Raw genomic sequence first — 15,696 nt, 5'->3', positions numbered from 1 at the left:
TATTATCAAATCCTAAAGATATCGTATACTGACCACGTTACTAACCAGGACATTTTATTAAGAGTGCATAAAAGAAAAGAGTTGTTAACCACAATAAAAATAGCCAAAATCGAATACCTCGGTCACATCATAAAGAACAGCGAAAGATATGGGTTGCTGCAATTAATTCTACAAGGAAAAGTAGAAGGAAAACGAGGAAGAGAAAGGCGAAGGATTTCCTGGCTGAAAAATCTACGTACGTGGTTCAACACAACAACCAAAAATCTTTTCTTTTCAAAGCAGCAGCATGGTCGCCAATATCCGAAACGGAAATGTACTACAAGAAGAAGGCTCTTACAGGGTTTAAAAGATTTTAATAGTGTTATTAAAAAATCGATTTCAAATTACGATCAAAAGATTCACCCTCGAAAACAAAGACGTCTTACATTAAAGATATTTTAGGTAGAAATTTGGACTACCTTATATTTTAAACATTGAACAATATGCGTTGATATCGCATATAAATCTTCTGGTAAATCTTACAAAATTTTGAAAAAACATGAGTTTTTGGCGTATTAATTAGAAACTTTTTTGTATCATTCTTTTATTTCTGGGACGCTCTATACTAGAAGATTAGTTCTTTATAACTGCGTATTTTATCTTAACCCAAACAAAATCTTGTTATTATTCAGATATTGCCAATAAGCTAATCCTGATCTTAAGAAATCCAAAAATAAACAGTTAAATCAAGTTTTGGATTACCTCCTAATAACAGGTTTACTTGGGGAATTCCGATCCGGAGTCATTGAACAGAACAACAGTACTCTTGGCGGTTGAAGATCAGTTCTTGCGAGAACAAGAACACAACAAACAAATACAGTGGCTTGTCCTCTAAAGTTTGCAAAACTAATTATTTAACAAGAATGTATATTAAGATTTTTCTATACCTTTCCGTATTAAACATTTTTTCCTGTGGTCTAGAACTACATAATGTAAGTGAATACGTTTCTCCAGTGCTTCAAACAAATAAAAAAACTCCGAATTGGTTTTCCTTTGCCGGTAAAACTTACTATGTAGATACAGTCTTTAAGGTAAGATTCAAGTTTATTTATTTATTCGAAAAAGAGAATTTATGTAGAGTGTAATATAGTGTAAGAAAGTTGGTGCAAAAGTAACGTGAATTAATAATAATTACAATTTGTGAGAGGGTTACCAGAAAAATTTCAGTGAACTTTCATCATAATTCAAGTAATAACAAAAATTTACTAGTATTATACCGGGTGATCAACTTTTGTGTAAACTTTTGTATCTGATATTATAGTAGATGCCAAAATAGTTATTTACAAAATAGGAGGTAGCTGCAAACATTTTAAAATTAGTTACAAATATACAGGGCGTTTCATAATACTGTACCGTATCAAAGATATGTTTTTTTAATGACACATCCTGTATTTTATTTTAAATTTAAAATCAACTTCAGTTTCTCGTTTCTAGGTCTTTTGCATATTTCTGTAATTTGTTGATCCATCTTGTTGGGAATCTTTTTCGTGATCTTCGGCCTACCACCTTTCCTTGGATAATAAGTCTTTCGATATTTTCTGTGTCTGCTGTCAAAACATGTCTAAAGTATTTTAATTGTTGAAGATCGACTTTGCTGAAGAGCCGTTTGTTGACCTTTAGTTAATTTAAATTGAATTATTTGTCCTGTGGTCGGTCCACGGAATTCGTAATATTTTTCTCCAACAGAACATTTCAGTGGCGTCTATCTTTCTTCATTCCGCTTGTCGTTAGGTCCAAAATTCACATCGGTATGTCAGTATTAGAAATATTAAGGGGTTGATCAACTTCATTTTTAGAGTTCGTGAAATTTGAGAGTCCTTCCATATTTTGGCCATCACTCACACGGCGACATTTGCTAGATCACGTCTACGTTTTATTTCTTCCTGTACTGACACTGTGTTTGTGATCATTGATCTCAGAAACATAAGCTCACATTATTATGTTCCACAAGGAAATTGAATTCCTGTAGTTGACTGTATACCATACCATCACAAAAAATGTTTATTTAAAACATTGGGCTACATCATACAGCGTTTTCAGGATGACTATTCCATCATCAGTGCTAGTACAGACCCTTTAAATGTTAGTAACGACTAGCATCCCCAGTGGAGTCCTATGTTATAGTTTATTTTTATGAACGAGAGAGTAATTAGCATAATTTTAACTGGTAGCTCCGACCACTCCATGGGCGTGCTCAAGATTAATTGAAAAATTACTTTGAATAATTTTAAAAAATAAATGAATTATTTCAGTGTTATAAAGTGTTATGTGTATGTAAACAAAAGTGACCTCTTTTATCACACACTATATTAGAACTGACTGGCCTACATTAAAAAGGGTTTTAAAAAATTCACATTTTTTTTAATTTTTAAAAATTACAAAAGAGAAAAAGAGTTTTTAAAACCGTCTAAGGTATGTTAAATAGATGAATAAAAATATTAATATAAAACTTACAGCTACTTGTTACAAATCCAAATCAGATTCAGAAGATGAACTTTCAGAACCAAGATTTATAATAACTGGCTCGATCATTTTATCAGTAATATTGTCCAGCTTCCACATTTTTTCCTCTTCTTTAATAGTGTGATTTACTGCCTTTTCCCAGTTTTCAGATTTTACATTATTTACGGCCTCCAAAAACAACTGTTTAACATCATGAATTTTAAAAGTGGTATTTTTTCTTGAAACTTCACTCTTTATCTGTGCCCATACCAGTTCAATCGGGTTTAATTCACAATGATATGGTGGGGATCTAAGTACTGTCATTCCACGATTTTTGGCAATTTCATCAATTTCGTATTTTTTAAATTTTTCTTTATGAAGGGCACACAACGAATAAAGTTCCTTTCTTATAGATCCGGGATGGTACGTAATATTTTTTGAACTCAGCCAATTCTGCAAGTCTTTTTTTAACCACTTGGTTGTGGGCAGTCCTTCTATAAGTCTGGAGTGATAACTTGCATTATCCATTACTATTACACAGTTCTTAGGAAGAAGATCTATCATTTGTTCGAACCATTCTTGAAAGACATCAGCGTTCATGTCTTCATGGTAGTCACCGGTACGAGTTGATTCAAAAGTTAATAAACCACCTTCAACAAAACCGTCTGAACTGCCAATGTATACTATTATCAGCCTGCGTCCCTTTCCTGATGGTGGGTTTAAACCAGTAGATAAGTTATTTACAAAAGCGTGCCTTTGACTTGTAACAGTTTCATCCTGCCAAAATTTATTTGGTGTATGACCCTCGTTGATCCATGTTTCATCAAGATAAAATATTTTTCTTTTTTGGTTTCTCATTTCCTTTATGGTTCTTAGGAAATGTCTTCTCCATATGACAATATCGCTTCTTTCTAATAAAATAGACTTTCTGGGATTCTTTTTCCAGCGGAAGCCTATTTCTTTTAAAAGTTTCCATAACGTACTTCGACCCATTTCTGGGTAATCCTTATCATCTCGAACTGAGACAAGAACTTTATCCAATGTTGGAAATTCTTGTCTAAAGAAGAATTCATGCACTTTCCGTCGAAGTCCTTCTTTAAAATGATATTCTATTTGAAATTTTGGTTTCCCTGGAGCATTACGTGGCATTTGAAAACTACCACATTTCTCTTCTTTAATAACTCTGTAAATCGTAGATTTCCCAACACCAAGTGTACTGCTAACTAACTCAACGGTCTCATCAACACTTTCACATAAACGTTTGTCTGTAAATGATTTAAAACAATTAAATATTAATGTTTTTTTATTAACTGTTAGAGGACCAATTTTTCGGCGTTTACACGGCACTTCCAAATTTTCCATAATACTAGTATACACAATAAACTGCACCTTGCAACTGAAGTACCTACTTTTAGTGAACTGTTAAGAATTTTGAATACGCCACTTGGACCTTCCTATATACAAAATGGAAAAACCCACTATCACATTTTCTGTGGAATAAGTTTAGAAGGTAATTATCTAGTCAATTACTGTCGTAGATTCCTGGAATTTAAGAATTAAATGTTTGATTGTTGAAACCCTTACTTCGTGGAATGCACTCATTTCAGATAAAATAAAACGTTTTATTTTATCTAAAGAATTAAACTTTATTTTGCAAATAGGCAAAGAATTAAACTTTATTTTGCAAATAGATAAAATAAAACGTTTTATTTTATCTAAAGAATTAAACTTTATTTTGCAAATAGGTAGGTACTTATTAAACTTTTATTGGTTATATATAACCAATAACATAAACATCTTACATTTCTTGCAAATTCATTAGTACCTGTTAACCTCCATCACTCCGACACTGGCAACCTTATTTAGGGATTAGTAATCCTCACAACTATTGTATTCTATTCTGCTCCAACCTTTATACCTGGTGGTCATACTCAAGTTAAAATTGTTTTCCTATATACTTCTGTAAACTTGTTGACAAATATCTGTTTTTCATTGAGTCACCCGTATCAACAGTTTAGGGATTTGCATACATAATTTATTGTTTTATTACTCTCTCATACATAAAAATACACTATACCATGTACCAATTCCGTTTATAACGTAAACATCCTAGTTTTTTAATATCAAAGATGTAATTTAAAGTTAATCTAATTAATATTTTAATGGGAATAAGCCACAATTGAAGGTTAACATACGTTTATTGACGTTTCAATTTCCACTTACAAACATTAATAAATTAAACACATTTTGTTTTTTGTTACTGGATGAAAAATTCTTTTAATCATTTAATTTTATCTGACTCATTTATACTGAAAATTCAGACGTATATTATACATTTTAAAGTAGACGACTTTAAAATGATATTGCCAATATTTCTGAGTTGCGTTCCTGGGACGACGTTATAATAATGTTGTACGTATTCTTGTAACGTTTATGGGATTGATTCTATCGAGAGTTCCATATAGTGGAACTCCAGGGTAGTTTACCCCTTGCAGGTGGTTAATTACTTGATCACACTAGATACTTATAATTCCATTTATTAGTTCTCTAAGTACAATAACAGATAGTACTCAGTTGACGGATGACAACACTAACTTCGACCGTTCTTTTGATTCTTCATTCTTAATAATAATCTTAATCCCGTAATTTCTAGCTATTTAACTAACGTGCGTTTGTTGATATAATATTGTTTTTACTTGTTTAATTTTTACGCAATATTTAATAAGCTTTTGATTACATTGCAAATTTCACTAGGTCAGCGTGCGTCCTCATTACACCGATATTTTCAATGTCATAAACAAACAATCGCGTTTAGCAATAATAGTGTAGTTTTTATTATAAGGATTTTAAATTTTAAACTGAATTAGGTTATCTAGATCTGATGCTTAATTAAATCCCGTTGCAACTTTATTGTAAGATAGTTCATTAGATTACATGAAATCAACCTTAACTTAAAAATATCTGTCAGAAAAAATCATAGCATGTAATTCGTCTTTAAAAAGACAACCACATGCCATGATGACAGTAAAAATCTCTTGGTCTCTAGGTGGTAAAAATATATATATATATATATATATATATATATATATATAAATATATATATATATATATATATATATATACATATATATATATATATATATATATACATATATATATATATATATAAATATATATATATATATATATATATATATATATATATATATATATATATATATATATATATATATATATAAACTCACTCAAGCGTGAGAAAACTCACGATTTTAATAAACGCTCACTAGTATTGATTTGTACCACTTTATGTCGTCATTTTAGTATTTTCATCAAAAAATGGTGTTACTCACACAAATAGCTATATTATCATGCAGAATTTTTGTAGCTCTCTATATGGGTTGTCTGCACGTCTACATGTCATAAATGTATGACATGCTTAGGATTTTGCTTTTTTTAACGTAATATATAAAGTATTAAGTTACGGAAAACAGCACGTGGTACATATATATATATATATATATATATATATATATATATATATATATATATATATATATATATATATATATATATGTACCACGTATGTATATATATATATATATATATATATATATATATATATACCAATAATCTATAAAGGGTTAAACAATATTAAAAGAAGAAACAACTTTGTATAATTGCTGTTTTAGGAGTCAATATTTATATCAATAGTTTATCGAAATTACAAAAAGTATTTAAATGTCTTTATTTCTAGGCTAATTTCTTCAAGGCGTTACAGTTTTGCCGACAACAAGGAATGCATTTGTTAAGTATCAATAGTCAACAAGAAAACGATCGAATTGGAAAATTTGTTAATGACAATGGTAAGATTGTAATACATATGGTAAGACAATGGTATCCTAAGGTATTTAAATGTATGACAAGATAAAAAGTTTTCGAACTAGTCGATAAAAGACACTGCAGTTCCTCATAAAATGGGGGGTTTATCACATGTTTATAAAGGAAATATAGAATTAGCTGGTTAATTAATTTAAGTCGTAAAAAATGAAATGTATATGATTGTGAATATAAGAAAAAATCCATTGGCATAACTCATAAATTATTATAAGCACAAAATAGCAACCACTTAGCCCTTTTGAATATTGCAAATATCAGCTAAGAAGAACAGGCGTCGAGAGTCGTCGTATGAAGTTAAGAAATGACGTCGGGTAGTAATGATATTTCGGCGTACTGAGTTGTAGATTTGCACGTCGTGCAAATGTTGACTGAATTATGAATGTGTTGCTTGTGTGAGTCCATTTCAAAAGGTAAAAGAAATAATAAATTAGACTTACTCACAATCAATTTAATTTAACTAATCAGACGACCGGTTTCGCTTTCTACAATATGCAAAGCATCTTCAGGTCACGATACAAAGTTAAATAAATGCTGAAAATAATAAACCCATATTAGGATGTTGTCTAATAAAGATAAAACCAAGATAGGTGATATAAATTATATAAATTACAGTAATTATGCCAATATTACATGTCTGTGGTTTTTCAAAATGAATAAAATGTTTAAGCAGACAAGGTAAGACCCACAAATTGGTAAATTAGTCTATTAAACTGTAATGAATTATTAAATAAACAAATAAATAAAACATTACTTACATGCCGGTACTCTATTAATTGATGGTTGAAAGAACATGGTTCAAACTATCTTGTATTGTTGATTGGAGAACTCAAGTCGACTATTGTAATTGTTTAACAGTAAACGGGGAAGTTCTTGAGGAGACAGATTTTATCCAATGAAGTAGAGATAGGTAAATGTAATTGTTTGTTTGATGAAAGTAATGTTCTATACTATTAAGTTCTTTAAAGTTATTTATATTTATTCTGGAGATATATTTATGATTATTTATATCACACATCAGATACATTAAATGCACAGTTAGAACTAGAATACACACCAGTATACTCAGTATTGATATAAAATTTAATATAAATAATATTACCTGATCTCAGTCCATTCCTTGTTTCCACACCAAAACCCATATACTTATAGAATTGATTCCCCAAAATCAACTTTCATATGAGGTTTCCATATAGTATCCATTATCTTCATGCATTTTTGGAATTAACTTCAATATCATGGTCAAAACAATACTTTATTCCAGAATCCCATATACATTCAAATACATTTGATATACTTCTTGGATTATTTAAATTTTCTACATAAAGTTTAAAATATGGTCCCCCATGGATCTAGGTTTTTTGTTCACAGAATTTCATTAACATATTACTAGAAACTACATTTTCCTAAAACTGTATTAAATATCAGTATTGAACTGGTATGGTACCTCAACTTATTTAACCCAAAATTATTATTACATCCCATCTGGTTTCGAAATACACTCATTTTACAAAATATTTGATTTCAAATTCAACACGTGGTTTGATTGTTCCCAACACAACATTGTAAAGTCGTTCAGACTAGCAGTATTAATTAAATGAATTTTGTTATTCCTAATAATATGCAAATCAACATTTTCAAATAGAAATATTATATTTTAACTATAAACTGCTATAAATTTGAAATTGTTAAAGTGTTACAGAAATTATTATACAAACTCACCATTGTTCATGTCGGTGTGATGATATTTCTGCTCATGGTACAGAAAAATTGAAATAAGAATAATTTTGCTTTACACCGGTTTAAATAGAGAACTTTTTACCTGTTGGTATAACCAATTTCCGGTCCCAACTGTCAGATATTAAAATTACCAACTAACTATTGAAGGCTTAATAATTCAGTCAATTTTCTTTAATTTATCAATAATTTTATCATCAATAGTTTATTTGCTTATTATTTAAGTTCCATATTAACATATCAGAACCGGAATAAATATTTGAAATATTTATACACACCATGACAGATAACTCACACCAACAATTATTTCAAAGAAAGTTTGTAATTTTGTTATACATTTTGATTACAAATGAACATATTTAATTTAATTACCAAATAATCACTTAAGTTTGTTCTGTAACTTTGACTAAGCTGAGTTAGTTATAGAGGATGTATTACAATTATTTATATTGTTACATTGAAATCTAATTATTTAAAGTTTGTTAAAGTATGCCAATATTAACACATCAAATAACTTTGATATCTAAAATTAAAAATTTTTAGACATTTATTAATATCATCCTATTTCATAAAACTAGATAACTTAACTTACAGCTTAACTTACAGCATTTAAAATAGAAGAAGAACTGTCACACTTTAACCTACATTTGTCAAGTTTACCTCTAAAATCTGATATTATATAACATAAAAAACTCATTGTCTCCAAGTAAGAGATGTAGCTCTTTTAAAATCCTCTCACTTTTTAAATTTAATGTCTGTTTCGTCCCCCCGTTTTTTTTAAGTGTTTTCTGTGTGTCTTACAGTGTCTCAATTTTAATTTTTAACTTTATATATTGTACTTTACAACCATTTGCCATATATTGCAACATAACTTTATCAAAGAAATTTAATAATTACAAGCTGATATAATTGCACACCCACACAATTTGTACATCTATTCTTATTCATTGTCTCAGAACTGTCACCTTCCAAAACAAAAATAAAAATCTCAATAAATAACACACTTTTCATAAATATATCTCCAGAATAAATATAAATAACTTTAAAGAACTTAATAGTATAGAACATTACTTTCATCAAACAAACAATTACATTTACCTATCTCTTCTTCATTGGATAAAATCTGTCTCCTCAAGAACTTCCCCGTTTACTGTTAAACAATTACAATAGTTGACTTGAGTTCTCCAATCAACAATACAAGATAGTTTGAACCATGTTCTTTCAACCATCAATTAATAGAGTACCGGCATGTAAGTAATGTTTTATTTATTTGTTTATTTAATAATTCAGTACAGTTTAATAGACTAATTTACCAATTTGTGGGTCTTACCTTGTCTGCTTAAACATTTTATTCATTTTGAAAAACCACAGACATGTAATATTGGCATAATTACTGTAATTTATATAATTTATATCACCTATCTTGGTTTTATCTTTATTAGACAACACCCTAATATGGGTTTATTATTTTCAGCATTTAGTAAACTTTGTATCGTGACCTGAAGATGCTTTGCATATTGTAGAAAGCGAAACCGGTCGTCTGATTAGTTCAATTAAATTGATTGTGAGTAAGTCTAATTTATTATTTCTTTTACCTGTTGACTGAATTATATTTTTCGCTGAAACCATTGTTCGTCGTTTTGTATTTTTGGGTGTTTTGGTTTTGGATGTTTCTGCTGTCCTGTTATAGGCTTTTGACTCTTCAGGACGTGTTTTTATTGTGGTGGGTGTTGGCACTGGATTTTTTGGTGTTGTATCCACTGGTGGGCGGTGTGTTAGCTTTGTTGGTCGCTGTTCGGATGCGGTTCCAGGCTAGTCCTGAACAATCGGGGACGAAAGGCATGTGTGTGAACGGTTCTTTTCAGAATTTGTTGGATCTAAAAAAGAGATTAGTGAATATGTGTATTTTAGTTATGTATTTATTAAAATTAGTAAATGTATGTACGCGGCGCGAGAGGGCAGCTGTGGACTGGTACCTCGAAAAATAGACAGGTATCGTTGTGCAATGGGATCGGTAAACCACAGAAAACCGACCCCCCCTGTCTATGCAAGCTCGAAGTGAGCATTTAGTGTTGAATGCGACGGTAAAAGAGGGGAGTTGCCTCCTGTATGTCAATGTATTCATCAGGGAGCTCGTTGCTGGCGAGTTCCAGCAGAATAGCGGGTAGGAAAGGGAGTTTGGGTTTGGGTTTTCTTCTGAATACATTGTCGATGGATGAGCAGGTAGTTTTTAGGATGCTTTGGGCTCTGAGGTTTTGGCCCCGGATGGTGCGAATTGTGTAACTCCTGCTCAGAGAGGAAAGCCTCTCATTGATGGGCTGGATATTCGACAGGTGATGAATATGGGCGGAAGGATAGTCTGATCGTTTTCTGTTTAGTCTACGTAAGATTCTCCTCTCCAATGATAGCAGTTTATTAGTGAGGTGTTCGGGCACCACAGCACAGATACAAGATCTGTACTCGATGACCGGTCTGATGAATGTTTTGTAAGTATGTATGAGTGTACGTGAGTGTGTATGACCGAATTTGCCACTAAGAACATTGAGAAGTCCGAGTCGGCTCCTAACCAGCGTAGTGTTTGTGTAAACAACACGCCGAGATATTCGATCCGGTTTCGGAGTCGGAGTCGTTCTCCCCACAGACTCAAATTGTGAATTTCGGTGATTATGGGTGTGGTGTGTTGACTGCGCATTGGATGTCTGAAGAGAATCATTTGTGTTTTGTTTGGGTTAGGTGTCACTCTCCATCTCTGACACCATCGCTCGACTAGGAGCAGATGATTTTGAGCGAACCTGAGTGTAGCGTCGACGTTTTGTGCTGTTGTAAGTAGTGCTGTGTCGTCTGCGTATAGTAGGGTGGTTGTGTTAGTGTATTGTGGGTTAGGGAAGTCACTGTTGTAGATAGAGTAAAGTATTGGTGCCAACACGGAACCCTGAGGTACTACCGCTGCGGGAGTATAGGATTCGGAGAATTGATCGCGCTCCTTGACCGTGATCTGCCTCTGAGAAACATATGAATGCATAATTCTGACGAATGGAAGTGGTAGCCCGATGTTCGTTAGTTTCTTGACCAGTCCCACATGCCAGACTTGGTCAAAGTCTTTTTGAACATCGAGGAAGATACTGAGTGAAACTTTGCCGTCGTTCAGACTTTGTGATGTGTGACGATTTCTGTCAATGCCGTTTTGATTGAGTACCCTTTTCTAAAGCCAAATTGATAAGATGGGATGATGTTGTGTTCTGTGGTAAAGTCTACGAGTCTTTCTTTGATGATTCTCTCGAAGACTTTGGCCAAGACATTAAGAACAGATATCGGCCTGTAAGAGTTTGGATCGGTACGTGGCTTGCCCTTTTTCAAGAGCATGATTGTATTGGCTACTTTCCATGGGGATGGGAAGTAGCAAAGTTTAAGAGTGGCATTGACTATGTTCGTCAAGTATAGGGTGACGCTCGGCGGGAGGTGTTGCACGCAGTTCCTGGCAATTCTGTCAGGTCCTGGTGCGTTTGATTTGCCGATTTGACAAAATTCTTTGAGTGTTTGGTGATCCACAGGCGCCATGATTGGATGTTCATGGGGTGCCTGAGGTTCGAAGGGGGTATCGAGCAGTCGTGTTATGTTTCTCTCAACATTCGCACAGAAGGCGCGATCAAATCTAGGATCATCTGGGGAGATTAAGGTGCTTTGTAGGTGTGTTTTGAAGGCTTCGGCCTTCTGTTGATTAGTGTTGATAATTTGATTATTCACCATAAGGTGAGAAGAATTGTTGGTTTTCTGTTTGGTTAGGCATTTGAATTTGTGCCAGAATTTACCGCCGTTACGATAATCAAGACTGGAGGTGGCTGCAATCCATTGCCTGGATTGCAAATTGTTAACCTGCAGTTTGATCGCCGCAGACAGCCGGTTGTATTCTGTTTTGACAAGGGGGTTGCGGGTGCGTTGAAACTGACGGAGGAGGTGTCTCTTTTGTTAGATTTTGTCAATTATAAACTGAGGTAAGGGTGGTTTATTAGGGTTGTTGACCCTATTAGGGACTGATAAATCAACTGCTTGATTTATCACATCGGAAATAACCGTGATACCTCGGTCGATATCATCTGTATCTGTTAAGTTGCCTAACTCTGGAGTATTATCTGACAGGAATGTTTTGAAAAGTTCCCAGTTGGCGTGTTTATAGTCTCTTATTACTCTGGGTGGGTTGGGAGGTGGAGGGTTAAGTATCTGTTCTTTAACCAGCAGGGGTAGGTGATCCGACGTAATCGTATCACCCAGGAAGCATTCGTCGCCCAGCCGATCAATTAGATCGTATGTACATACGATATGATCGATGTTCGACATGCCCTGGGCTCCCTCACGGTTAGGTATACAATGAAGGGGGAGGTTAATGAGCAAATCCGAGAGATTATCGCCTGCACGGTTCGAGGCCGTGTCGCCATATCTGATGTGTCTGGCGTAGTCAAACAATGTCTCGGATAAGGGTTGATAGGGATGTTTGTAATAAGAGACTAGAGTCATGGTGTCGTTGTTGTCAAGGTGAATGTCAACTGCCAGGAAGTCTTCATCATTAAGGATAATGTGAAGGGGGATGGTATGGGGGGAAAAAGGAATACCATATTTGATAAGGAAGCCAATACCGTGTGATATTTGGCTTTTAGGGCGGTGTAGGGTGCAGTATCCTGGAAAAATAGGGTCTTGGTTAGAGAGGGTGTCGAAGAGGGCAAGGATTTGGATGTTGTGTTGTTGTAGGATATGCTTGATGAAGGGGCGTTTTCTCGCAATACCCTGGCAGTTTACAGCACCTAGCGTACTATCCATTAGAGGGGCAGGAAGGTGATGGAAGCTCTGTTATTGTGGGAAACAAGAGTACTTTTGTGCCCAAACATCAGAGTGGAAAAATGGTTTGTGACGTCAAGTATCAGTTGACGTCTGTCTGGGAGTAGGTTGATAAGGATCAGCGAGGTGAACTCCATGACCGTCTTCATATCCGAAGTCAGTTCATAGGAAGGGTCTCGCTTATCGGTGACTGACGACCTGAAGCCTGAAGCGTATTAGCAATAACTGGATGCAAGTCGCACAAGACAAAAATATATGAAAAGAGGTGAAGGAGACTTATGTCCAGCAGTGTGTGCATACAGGTTGGTGATAATAACTCGTGCCTGTCTGATTTTGGCTACGAAAGGGGGTAACAAGTCAAAAAGATCTGAAATATAGATTGTCCATACTTATTGTATCTCCTGTGAATCAAAAGAGTGTTTTATTGTCTTTATCTACTATTTTTAAATACATTGGGGGTTTGGTTGGGAAATTTTACTTTTAAGCAAATTTTAGGTATGTTGTATGCTTTTTTAATTATTGTAGGTTAGGTGTCTGTACTTTGTTGAGCTTTACTAAGTTCTTCATTGAGTTTGCAAGAAAGTGTTTATTTCTTTGCTGCGTTCGTTAGTATTTTCGAGTTAGGTTTTCTTATAACTTTCTTATTAAGTTTTTTCAGCCATATATTTGTGCTATTACAGGATTGTGATCTAACTCCACGTCTGTACCAGAATTTTTACACTACGAGTGCTGTTTCTGTATATTTTTTTGTCTTGCCGGAATTAAGTTAGGGTATTGTTCAGAAATGTAAAATAATGAGAATCATTTAAATTTGCCGCGCATTTGTAGACGGGGCCTTAGCTGTATTGGCGGTTGACACTTCATGTCTTGCCGAAAAAGAGAAGAGTCGCTACCCGCCAGCCGAGAGTGACAGTCGGTCGAAAATATAGGTTAACAGATGGCATGTCGATATAGGATATAGTCGATATTATTTTTTTTATAAGAGTTTTGATAATAAATTTGGTATCTATGCACATATCCTTTAATTTTTACTAGAGATACAGTCCACTAGCGAAGTTAAACCAGCGCACCAGTTACAAGGGCGAACAGAATCATTCAAGAGAACAAGAATGGTCTAACCTACGCCAACATTAAACAGGTATCGCTCCGTTCATTTCTTACTCCCAAACCACGTTTACAATAGTGTCATCGTATCTTTCCTGGCCTGGTGTTGTCCCTGTTGGGACAGCAATTGTTTTTGTTCCGAGTAGAAACATTTAATACCTGCTTCTGGTTTATCAGCTGTTGGGTCACAGGCTTAAATAATATTTAAATTATTTCTTGTTTCTTGCTGCCTTGAATTGTATCATCATAGGCCTGTAAGAAATTGGTACGAAGTTGGCGACCAAGTGAACTGTTCTAGGATCTAGCACCATTATAATGGTTGGGATCGTCGTTTCCAGAGTGGTAAAAACTATAAATGTTTAATTGATAAACAGTGTAATTGTTTACTGATCATATTTACTCCTATCAAATGCTTTTATGTAGTCTATGAAGCCGATGTAAAGGTCTTAATTAATATCTGGGCATCTGTGAATAAAAGCAAAATAGTGTTCCTCTTATGCCGACACCGTTCAGCTCAACGGCATCTTATTATCTACTTCTAGTTTGGAGTGTATTCCGCTGTGTATTATGCTAAAAACGGTTTTGATGACTGGATATAAGAGTACTGGTTCAATAGACTTTGCGCATTCTTTTAAATTTGCATATTTTGACAGCTTTTTCTGTATTTCTTTAAAACGTATATATAAAACATCGGAATATAAGTTGATCATAATATAGAATGTTTTTTTTAGGTTTAGGATACGGTCACTATTGGACATCAGGTTCAAACCAAGTCGGAGACAGCCAGTGGGTCTGGCTATCTACTGGACAAAACATGATATATTCGAATTGGTACCCCGGAGAACCCAGCGGAAAAAACTCTAAAAATACATCTGAGCACTGCGTTGAAGCGCGGCATTGGGCTCAGCCTAGTGGCTTCACTTGGAATGACATTGACTGTTTATCAGAATTGTATTTTATCTGCGAATCGATCACAGATTGTGCCAATGCAAAAAATAGGAAATAGCAGTTTTAAAAAATACTTTTAGTTTGATCATCAACGCACCATTTTTGTAATAAAACTTTCATTAAAAGATTTTTTTATTAACCTTTTCTTCCATAATTAAAAAACATTGACTGAGGTTTTCACCTAAAATACTCCCTCGCAGTGGGAGGAAACGGGAAACATCGATTTACCAAGAAGCTGTAAGCCGTAGAAAAAAATGTTTCAAACAAGAATCTTTTTATGACAATATAATTCTTCTTCTCCTTCTTTTTATGGAGACATGACTCTGTCTGTTTTTCAATGTGCCTCCAGTAAGTTGTCGTTCCATCGTTTTCGTGGTCTTCTTACTGATCGTCTTCCTATTGGGGAACCGTCTCTTGTCGTCTTTACTACTCTATGTGTTGTCACTCAGTTTATATGATCGTTCCATTCTACTTTTCTATTTCTTACCCAGTTCTTGATGTTCTTTACCTTGCATCTACGTAGTATATCTGTGGGTACACTATTAGTGGCCAAAATTCTGGAAGTTTACCAAAATTTTAGTTTTGTTATCAGCATTCCTCTTTTTCATAATACTTATGTTATTTATAAGTTTATCTATAATTTGATTGTATGTATGTATAGTTTTATGCTTCTACTTCCCTCTAAAATTTTAAAAATAAATA

General features: G+C 33.8%; 1 protein-coding gene across 1 annotated transcript; it reads left to right on the top strand.

Moving 5' to 3' along the window:
- The first annotated feature begins 770 nt into the window (after positions 1-770).
- Positions 771-15,108, top strand: LOC140447442 (C-type lectin mosGCTL-7-like). The gene is made up of 3 exons (XM_072540090.1): positions 771-1,070; positions 6,236-6,344; positions 14,778-15,108. Exons 1-3 carry the CDS (start codon positions 903-905, stop codon positions 15,050-15,052), a joined length of 552 nt encoding a protein of 183 aa, XP_072396191.1. The 5' UTR covers positions 771-902; the 3' UTR covers positions 15,053-15,108.
- Positions 15,109-15,696: the final 588 nt, after the last annotated feature.

The sequence above is a fragment of the Diabrotica undecimpunctata genome, chromosome 8 (genome assembly GCF_040954645.1).
Source record: "Diabrotica undecimpunctata isolate CICGRU chromosome 8, icDiaUnde3, whole genome shotgun sequence".
Classification (NCBI taxonomy): domain Eukaryota; kingdom Metazoa; phylum Arthropoda; class Insecta; order Coleoptera; family Chrysomelidae; genus Diabrotica; species Diabrotica undecimpunctata.
Note: the sequence above shows the minus strand (reverse complement) of the source record. Positions and strands in the feature narration are given on the sequence as shown.